The sequence below is a fragment of the Phoenix dactylifera genome, chromosome 13, assembly GCF_009389715.1.
Source record: "Phoenix dactylifera cultivar Barhee BC4 chromosome 13, palm_55x_up_171113_PBpolish2nd_filt_p, whole genome shotgun sequence".
Lineage (NCBI taxonomy): Eukaryota > Viridiplantae > Streptophyta > Magnoliopsida > Arecales > Arecaceae > Phoenix > Phoenix dactylifera.
The window spans coordinates 11,540,264-11,551,329 of NC_052404.1; the positions used below are offsets into that span (position 1 = coordinate 11,540,264).

General features: G+C 36.6%; 2 protein-coding genes across 2 annotated transcripts; both read right to left on the minus strand.

The window, feature by feature from the left end:
• Window positions 1-906: 906 nt before the first annotated feature.
• Window positions 907-9,474, minus strand: LOC120112919 (pectin acetylesterase 5-like). Its single transcript, XM_039133098.1, is given in 11 exon segments — window positions 907-1,381; window positions 3,402-3,547; window positions 3,650-3,755; window positions 3,840-3,917; window positions 4,058-4,111; window positions 5,427-5,487; window positions 6,503-6,627; window positions 8,510-8,599; window positions 8,709-8,788; window positions 9,364-9,400; window positions 9,403-9,474. Coding segments are annotated over 11 exon segments (948 nt in total). The 5' UTR covers window positions 9,451-9,474; the 3' UTR covers window positions 907-1,258.
• A 16-nt stretch (window positions 9,475-9,490) lies between these two features.
• LOC120112918 (pectin acetylesterase 12-like) lies at window positions 9,491-10,851 on the minus strand. Its single transcript, XM_039133097.1, has 2 exons — window positions 10,391-10,851; window positions 9,491-10,242 (listed from the first exon to the last, which is right to left on the minus strand). The coding sequence occupies exons 1-2, from the start codon at window positions 10,629-10,631 to the stop codon at window positions 10,094-10,096; spliced, it is 390 nt and encodes a 129-aa protein (XP_038989025.1). The 5' UTR covers window positions 10,632-10,851; the 3' UTR covers window positions 9,491-10,093.
• Window positions 10,852-11,066: the final 215 nt, after the last annotated feature.

Consider the following 11,066-nt stretch of genomic DNA (forward strand, 5'->3'; position numbering starts at 1 on the left):
TCATATAATGATTAAGAATGATTTCTTCCTACTTTGCAAAGCATAGGAGAAACCAACACTTGGCACACGAATCATAATGGATTCGTCCTCCAACTAGTCTCTTTTCCCCAAACATCAGGCCACTCGATAGTGTTTTGCTGAAATTTTTTTTTTCCAGAAAGGTCACTGGTGATTGCAATTTCCTACAATGACAAATTTGATGTGCAAACAGGAATTGATCGATAACACCACACCGAGGAAGATGGTAGACGCGAAAATGTTTTAGCAAGATCATGAAAGTGCACTTAACAACTTAAATTCGGCAAACATTTATAGAGACCCCTCCCTAAGAAGGATCAGCAATTAATTGCTGGAATGACAATCCTAAAGAGACATACATGGTGTAAAGAATCATATTAACACAAGATATTTGCAGCTCTGCTACTTTCCAAAATTTAACTGGATTTATTAACTCCAGGTAACAACAAGCTAAGAATACCTGTCAAAAATCAAGCTCATGTTAGTAAAATAGCTGGCACTGAGGAAGGGCCATTGATTAAAAAACCCATATTCTGGAATGGAGACGACCATATTTTCATATACTAGTATTCTAATGCTTCAAAAGCACTTATAATGATGTCTTGAGATTTTTTTCCAAAGAAACAAAAAAACTAACAAAAACTATCTCTAAGCAGTCTCACAGTCGTGCCCGTCCGCCATTCTCGAATCACCATGACAATAAGAAGAAACAGAATCTACTAGTATGTATCACACCATTTCTGATGGATGACAGTTTACACCGGGAAGGTGGGGTCAGGTTTTAGAAAGACTTCAAAGGCCAAATAAAGTTTCCCCTGCCGACTTGAGACAACGTAGTACAGTTGTAGATGATCCACTGCCCAAAAGCTCTCTAGTGGCACTTTTGAGTTACAAAGGCTTTCTGAGAATTCCAAAATGATGAGCAGAGTTTAGCATCCATCATATACACCAATTTCTCCTCAAGCACTCACCAAATGTCACTCCAGTAGACGCCAAGGCCCACACAATTTATTAAACAAGAAAGAACAATAACACATAGCCTTTATCAGTAGCATACATGGCATAACACAGCCTATCCATGAACTATGGGGGATGACTCCGAGCCCCATGAAATGCATAAGAAAAAAAGGTAATTTAATGGCACATCATGCCCTGCCATCCCTCGGCGAAATCAAACAACTAGATGGAGGAGCCAGTGGAAGACATTTTAGGAAAACATTATCCAGCTTGACCCCCAAACTTACATCTTGAAAGGATGCATAAGATTCAAATTGATACATGTGGGATTGCACGGATATGCACAATCAATTTCCTTCACTTCCCTTCTATTAAAGTACCAGTCTCCCACTGCTTCTGCAATTGTCTGATCCTCGAAATAAATATACAATTAAAGTCAGAATCCATGAATAGAAGTTACAATATACTCATGAAGAGTAAATTACATAAACATACAATTCAACAATGTTATAAGTTTCCCAACACGAAGAATCACATGACTTTCATGTCAAAAAGTTTTTGCGGTTTTTAATTCTTCCAAGTCTTTATAATAGTAAAAAGACTTCCACATCCGAAGGGCACCTGCTTAATTAGGAAGCCCTTAAAAAAGGTGACATATGAAATGCCTCATTTACCAAGACACAAATCCACACCCTTGCCTAAACACTGCCCAGTTAATAATGCTAGTACGTAAGTGCATGAAAACATATCAAAATGTTCCCGAGGTATGCAACACACTCCTCATCCAAGGAGCAGAATGTGGGAAGGTAATACAATTACATTAGATACAGGTTTGAATCCAACAATAAATAATTAAAACATGTGAATCCATATATTTACTTGAATCATAGGACAATATAACACTCTAATACAATTTATCTTCCTTTTCATTTCCTTCTTATTGCTTCAATGAAAAAATGGCAACGGTAGTTGGTAAGTTTCATTCAGTTGCACATCTTCTGCAAAACTGATTGCGATCAAATGTAAGAGGAACATAAGTTTTCTATGAATCATTGGACTTCATGCACAACCTATCTCGAAGCATGCAATCAATTATTATTTGAATCATTGGTCTTGAATCCAGTGCTACTCAAGTAGTTAGGAGAACCAGCACATACTAATACCATGATGATGAAGACCATTACCAGGGACCAAGAATTGATGCAAGAAACATCTATTATTTGCCGTTTTCTTTTCTTTTTCTTGTGTGAAAATTATAAAGTTTGAATAAAGATTATGAACAATTTGAGGTATTTTGTGTTTGCCTTGGATTAGAACATGTGTTTGAAAAAATAAATGCAATTCTAAATATTAAACCTTGCCTTCTTTCTGCTTTGCCTAGACTCTTCAGTAGCCTAAAAGATCTTAGTGTTGGTTCCTGTTGGCATGAGCTCATCATCTAAACCTCTCAGGGAGAATACTGTGCATGCTGGATGGACTTTGAAGTTTCACGGGTGACTCCTTCCTTATATAAAGTTACCATCATCAGGAATTTGGCACCAATTTCAATAGGTCTGATATTAGGCGATGGAGCTGTTGTAAAAATCTACTCCATGTATAATGGAATCTTCTTAACTTCAAGTTATGCGCCAAAGCCAAATCAATTTCACAGGAAAACTCTGGATTAATGATTAACTGAGAGATAGCAGCGGAATTAAATTAAGACTAAATCCTAGTTTGTATACAATACAAGGCATCCTGTACTAAGTCATTGAGCATGCAAGCTATTAGCACAAGTCCTGCTTTCTTTTATCTTCATGCTAGTGTCTTTAAAATGGCCTCTTGTGCATGAGGTCATAAGGCAATCCTATGCTATAAAAAAAGAAGTGATGATGCTAAATATTAATCACATAGGAAAAATCTAAAGTAGAAGATGGCCTAATTTTATCTGAGATCTGAGCCTATAACTTGTTAACTATAAATTCTGACATCTATAATTCAAGGACATGCAAACAGCCTCTCCATACGCAAGGTAGGGCTGCGTAGATTTGACTGTCCGAGACCCTGCATGGTGGAAGCCTCATGCACAGGGCCACCTTTTTTTCACAATTCGAGAATATGGGTTCAAACCACCTTGACAATTCTATTTCCCTTTGATTAACATTAAAAGTTTTTCCTTTTTTACCGTATAGAAACACGTAACACAAAGTGTCTGTCACAAAATTAAACATCAGTCAAGTTTTACAGCAAAATGTAGGACTATTTTTGTTAAAGACTGCCATGTCATATGAAATTATGTGCATAATCTCTTTCCAGACATGTTAAGCTTTTATAGTTATATTTGTTAGTCTATATTTTGGTTCCACCATTTAAGTAACATTGATGCCAGGCTATGCTTTCACTATTTCCAAGAGAATAACATAATGAACTAACACATTGATCTCTACCTTATTGTTAATTTTTGGGGAATTTGGAGAGCGCCATGTGATACCGTTCATTGTCTGACAGTGTACAAAGCAAGAATTTATAAATATGCCCCCATTCTTGTTATGCTGAAAATCACTCAAGCCATTAAGCAGGGCAGTCCTGAATCCTGTCAATAAAATACATGTAAATGATTTTAAATCATAATCATTAATATAAACAGAAATAAAGGAAAAAAGGTCCAAGATGAAACTTTTGTAAGCTATGACACCTTGAAGGGATTCAATCTGGTTGGAATCACAATTGTGAATGTTCAGCTTACATCTTAGCCATGATTGTTGATTATCAGATGACTCTGGTGCCAAAATGTGCTGTATCTGCATATATTTTAGAGAATAATGTGAATTGATATTTGAGAAACTATATATCTTGATCCACAAAAAAAGCATGATAAGCCTTACCTGCCAAACGTCATAAGCTGGGTTGAGAATAAAGAGTGGGGTGTTTATGTTCTTAATAATCTCACGTGCAAAGAAACGCTGCAAATGTGAGGCAAAGTAAACGAAAATGTATAAGAGGGTGCGGGTGCAACTTAGGCAAACCTAGATCCTTAGAAATAAAAATGGTTGATCCACCAACTAGTGGTAAAGTAGATGGTCACAGAAAGCAAAATGAAGACCTGCCTGAGATGGTTCCATCCTTGAGAGGCAATCCTGAATTTCTTTCCTACATCCTGAAAGTAAATCGGTCAAAGAAGGTCCTTTTTATGCAATTGAAGAATGTAAAGAAAAAATAACTACAAGAGGCAGCAATTTAGAGCAATAGAGCTGATATTGGTTCTGCATGAAATCTCAGAAGTACAATAAACAATGGAAAGCTAGCTGCAGAACAGAGACAACAATGAAAAGCTAGCTGCACAACAGACAAAGATGGATGCTTTATCAGAGAACAGCATCACGAAGGAAGCTCAAATTAACTAAAACAACACAGAAACAAGAAGTATATCTAAGTGCAGCTTGCTAATGAAAATAGTCATATGTTTCTATATACTCAAAAATAAAAGAGTTAAGCAAGAAACAAATATATAAAAGAATTACAGTATTTTAATAAGCTTTAGGTGTACAAGCCTCCAGATGATGGAGTCAAATTTTAAAACAGAATGGGTAAATAGCAAAATAAATAACCTAACCACAATAAATGCAACATAAATATGACACACAAGGATTTAAGTATCATGAACAATAAGGTATCATGGCCCCTCCACAGTACTGTACCAATCTCACATTAGCACAATAATTTTTGCTGTACCAGCATATTGAGGCATGTTGTGTCAGTATGGTACAGTACCACAGTGGCATGAAACAAGGTTTTTAGTCTCAGTACCCAATCTTGTATCGGTACCTTATTAGTATGGATCAAGTTGGTACGGTACACACTCGTATTAACATATGGTACGCTGTTAGAGGCAAGACAGCAGCTATACCATGTATAGATGTGGAACTGTATCGATCCCCTGTACCAACTGGTACCAAATCAGGCTGACACAGTACACCCAGCGCCAACCAGAATGGATCAGCAAAGAAAACCTTGATATGTACCAACAGGTATGTCTACCGGTACCAACACCTTGAACCTTAATGCATATTGTTTCACTAGTCTCCTTCAAACTCAGCATCACTCAAGGCTGTGCATATTAGAACATTTCAAGAACCAAGAACTTTCAAGTAAACAAAGATACAAGCAATCCCCTTTTGTCCATTGTATATTTTCAAAAGTTCCAAATATCCTGTCCAGGAGTATATTAATCACTGAATTCTCATTATGCTTTTATGATGGGTCATCATCACTTTTAAAAGCAGTAAAGATAATATATGAAGAAGAAACACTAGGTTAAAGTTTGACATAGAAACATGCCTTGAATAAAGAAAAATAAATGATATAATTTTGTTATATTGTAGATAAAAATTCACAAAAATTCCTCCCAACAAATAGAGATCAAAAGGTAAAAAATATTTGATTGTAATATTGCATTAATTGAGAGAGAAGACCTGAAGACGGACAACATCATCATAGAAAGACCGGATGAACCTTCTCCTAGAAATATCCATCCTGCAAGAAGAGAATTAAAAAGTAAAATAGCTCTAGTCAGTATGAATACAAACACCTCTTTGAATTTTCAGATGTATCAGTTTGGTCAGCACCATATGTTCTGTCTTGGAAGTCCTGGCTGAAGAAATGATCCAAGAAAAAAACAATTTCCATGATTGAAAATTTGGAACTTGGGATCAGATCAAAAGGCAAAAAAAAAAAAAGTTAACCTAACCTAAACATATTTTTTCAGGTTTTGAGTCAATGTATATAAATAAAACTGACAAATGGAGACCTATAGTTACCCATCCCCATTATTTAAAATAAAATCAATTTTTGACCACATGCACCCACACACACACAAAAGAGAAACACTTCTGTTACAAACCACTAACTGTAATTAAATTCAGATATATCTGCAATTCATGATCTATGTGACTGACTCCCTAAATTCCTCCTCATATGTAAATCATTAAAGCTCGTGGTCAGTTCTGTGTTCGGCACAGGTTAGTTCGTAGAAAGTGAGTTCAAATATTGGGTATCTGCAAAAAAGTCAATTTTTAGAAATAATAAAAAATTATACTGTCAGCTATTATTAACCTTCTTAGGTTACGCTGCAACATGACCAGCCAAGGTCAGCTGTGATCAACCATATGTTGTTGCATTCAACCTCGAAAAACTATGGCCAAGAATCAAAAATCTAAACAATGGCACTTTCAACTCTTCAAAAATTGCCAATGAATATATTCAACAAACATCAATTTTCAGAAAGAGCGACATGTGCGAGAGTTACATGAGCCATTCAACTTTGTTTAGATACCCAGAAGTGACCCAGTTACATGTCTTTACATAGATTCGAACTTTCATGTAAACAAATAGACTCTAAAGTTTACATTTCTTAAGGTAATCAACTAGAAGATTTTTAGAATGACTCAAGTTCATTGAATCCACTCCAATACAGTGGATGCAAGAGATAATCATGAAGTACTATGCATGAGATAGTCCCAAAGTGCACTCAAAATTGTCAGAAACATACTCATCAAGAAAAAAGCCGGCATCTGCAAGACATTTAACAGTGACCTCCTCAGGCAGAAGTGCGCGAAAATCTTCACAATGTATGAGAGTAGCTAGACCACCAGCAGAGCACCCTGTAAGAAAGGCCTGCAGACTGCAAAAATGTGTGTCAACATTATACTTGCAGCTTTATAATTTAGGTGCACCAAGAGTTTTATAGTTGGAAAACAAGCCAACACAGAGGATGCGTTAGATATCACAATCATATCTGTAATCACGTCTTTATTATGCATTGTTTACAATGAGAATTCTGATAACATTCTAGGCTCCCGGTATAACATTGCAACAATATTAGACTGTGGGAGCATTTAAAATAATTTAAGACAGGATATGTACTGAGTACTTATGTTCAAGAGGCTAATGAAAGAAGTAACTAGTATTTTAGTAAATCATAAGGCATAATATGGGTACCAAGTGTCAAGGAATACTGCTGTTTGGCATGAAAAGAACCTCAAAAGCAGCATGGTGATGTATGTTTTCTGCCTGTTTCAACGTGTAGGATGGCTTTAAAACACTGACAACTGAGTCACAGATATTCATATCAACCAACCTAGATACGTTTTGCAAACAGGTAATGCGCATGTCTTTAAACATGAGCACCCCCTCACATGATGTGCATGACTACAAACATAAGTTTTTCTTACATATTATCAGTATATAATATCAAACAGGTGTCACATAGTTAAAAAAATGGCCACTTAAATGCTTTAAGAGCTGCATAAAAAGATATAGATGCCTAGTCATTTACTCATTTAAGTAACCTTTGTTTAAATGCTATGCAATCGCTTAGTTTGCAAATCAACATAACAGCTTGTAACAATGTGCATTGCTCTAATGGGCAGAACACAAGCTGATACATGGCGGTACAAGTATGTACCAAGATGTACCAAGCTTTTCCTTTTTAAACTGTGGCTATTACCTGGAACAACCTTGTTTTCGAATGGTCAGGAACTCTTCAAATTGTCCTTTATCTTGTTAAAAAATATAAAGTCCAGATTTATTGATTAAATAGATGAATGATGCAAAAATATCATTCTACCTCAAACCAAAGGCTGGAAAAGAAGCAGCTTAGCGCATCCTTCCCCTAGTATCAAGAGTATGTGAACAATTCCAGCATGCATGTATTACACTTTTATTCACTGATAAAAACAAATGACAACCACCAAGAAATATAGTCATAGAAGGTTCTGCAAGAAAAGTTTCCTGTTTTAAGCTTTATCTTTCCTGTTATATTAATTTTACTATTTAATTAGAAGTGTTTTCATATTGGAGTAACTGAAGCCGCTTAAAATATATTATTTACTACATTCACTCTTCAAGTTTTTTTGAGAGAATCCAGTTTTCAAGTTTTAGAAATTCATATTTTTCTCAAGCTTTGAAGAGTAACAAACATATGAATGGGCATATACTTGATATCAAAGAAAAAAAAAGGGCATCCTTGGGCACAAGGCTCCATCACTGTAGGGTCTGGGAATAGCCAGATGTATACAGCCTTATCCCAGCATGCGGAGAGGTTATTTCTATGTTTCAAAGTTCAAACCTATGACACCTAGTTCATGATGGAGCAACCATACCATTACGCCAAGGCCCGCCCTCTATACTCGACATAAAAATGGGTGCCATTTTACAACAATCTTGCCATGTATCCACTTCAAACCTGATACTGCAGCGTGAAGCCTGCACTTTTTCTTATTGGCATAAACAGATAATATGGCATTGCCTGCTAATAGACCAGAATTAATTTATAAAACTGCATAGTACTGCAAGCTAGTATTCGGCAGCAAGTACTGGTGCCCTCCCTCAAGAGAATTGTGATTGTGTAACAAAGATATCATGGGACATGGTACAAGCAAAATGATTGCATTCACTGTCACCACTTCTGTTCTGCATATGTTTGTATAATGATATATAACTTGAATATGACAAAATAAAGAAACTAAGAATTGGGTGATATTTACAAAGGAATGACCTGTTTAGCATTTGCAAGTCCTTTCATTAAGAGTTCATCCATGATTGCTTCCCAAATACGCTGCCCTCTAAAGAATAGCTTTGTTCCATTCTATAACCGTAAACAAAAAAATGTCTCAGAAAAATTTGTATAGCTTTTTGCACTATATGCTTACAACAACAGCTAGCAAGTTACAGGTAATATTCCCATCACCAGATACCTGAATGTCACTTTTAACATTTCCAGAATAAGATGCACCATCACAATATCGTACCCTGACTTTGTTCCAGTTAAAGAAATCTGATATAGACAGCAAACAGAAGAATTAAGGAAATGCTAAAACAATAAAGAATGGTAGAGAACTCAGAGGATAATCAACACCAATAAGTATTGAATTAAAGCTAATTCACAGGAAAACAAAGTCAATTTTCACACAAGATGTTTAAAACAAGAGAAGTTTGAGTTATAAAGAGTGCAAATATTAAAATTTAGATTACTTTTAGTCACCATAAATAGAGACAATAGAAAAAGGAATATATTAAGTAAGACATTAGAAGTGACTTGGAAAAATATGAGGGTCCAATCGAATCATTCAACAGTATTGAATGGAACTTCTCAAATAGGTAATCAAATCCATCCAATAGGAAGTGCATAAAGACAGGTTTCCTCACATGTGAGTTACTTAATTTCCGTGAGCCTGAACAATTAAACAGAAATATCTAGATGACATAATGGGATATACAGATGGCAAAAATATACACAGGATAACTGCATTGGAGGTAAATGCAAGCAGTAATCTTTTAAACCTCATAGTGTAAAATCAACCAACAAGAGTTATACAACCAAACCTATCTCATACACAACAACAAAATTACCAGGATTTTGAGATGGAATGTTGCTTAAAATTGCCAACAAAAGGAAATTTGGCGTTCCATGTAACGTGAAGAACCCAATGCAGTCATTTTGCGTGAAGTGCATGATGCCACAGTAACTGCACAACCTCCGCCCTGCAGCTTAAGAAAAGTGACCAGATGAGCAAAAACAGAATCACAAAAAGCTCTACCAAATCAACAGTCTAAAACCTAAACCAAGTGACACATACGTCCACCACCAACACATGTTGATTAGCAAAAATTAAGACAAGCGCCAGGCTTCCCTGTCTTGCATACCTTGGATGAGAACTTTAGTTTGATGTGATATGGAGCGAGGAAAGCTATTAGGATCAGAAGTATAGACGAAAAATCACAACATAGAAGGACATCACAATATTACAAGATCAAATCATTAATTCAGTACAAATCTTGATTATTTTGTATTTTCAAGAATTTCTTTCAACTTTCCAAAAAAAAAAAGAAGAATTTCTTTCAAACTGCCATAAGAACACAAGAAAACAAGAATCAAAACAAAGGCAGTACGGTGAAAGAAGCCAATGGATGGTAGTAATTGATCAAAGGGATTTCACAGCCGTTTTGCCCAAATGAGAGATCCATTCTCAGGGGAATCTTAGGCTTAAAATGGTCAGCTGATTCTCCAATTGCTGCAGATTCGGCTTAAGCTTCTGATTCTTCATACGTTGGATTGGGAATTGAAACTAAACCCACTGCCCTACGGCAGTCTACATAATTTGCCAAAGAATCTATCTTTATAGGGAAAATTGCAAGAAACGAGTACCTCTAAGAGGATAAGCCAACTGTCCTTGCCGGAACCGAAACCCCTCTGCAGGTGATACCCAGGAGGACTTCCATCTAAACACACTGCATCCAAGAAAAAGCGGCCGACCCTTTTAAGAAATCAACAGCAGAAGTAGTTTGCTGTTTTCTTAAAAAAAAAAAAAAAAAATCAAATCCGGATCTTCGAGAGGAAGATAGAGATCAGAAACGCTAATCTTGAAACTTGTCGTACCGGCGCCTTTTTTCTTGGCGTTACGCACGAGGGTGAGATGGACGAGGGCGGGGTCGGTGGAGGCAGCGGGCGGTTGAGTTGCGGCGGCGAGGGCACTCACGCGGAGCCAGGAGGCGAGGGTGACGAAGAGGGCGAGGAGGAGGGCAGTGAAGCCCAGCGCGACGATCGCGCGGTCTCGGCCGCCTCGCCTCCACCACCAGAGGCGAACTCGGTGGACGGCCATCGAGGCGCCGGGCGTCATGGGAGGGTACTGCCGAAGCGTAACTGATTTCCAGGCGTGCGCATATCATCCGTATCCATATGCCGCGGAATAGGTTCCATTGAGAGGCGGCACGTGTAAGCTCTGGCTGCCCATGTCTGAACCAAACAGAGAGCCTCCATGGCAGCGGCAGCAGCATAACGGGTCATTTTTGAGAGAAAGCATGACTAATATATTATGAAGTGTTTTTCATCACTACACTAGATAGGATCGAAAATAAAATAAATTAAAAAAAAGTATTAATCTATATTTAACTTATTTATTAAATAAATCAAAAATTTAAATCTGAACTTAACCATTTTATTAAATAGATAACTCAATCTCCAATCGATTGAATTAAATTAAATAAATTACATAGTTAAGCATTGCCGCTTCTAATTTTAAATAATTATAATATATTATTTTAAATATTATTTT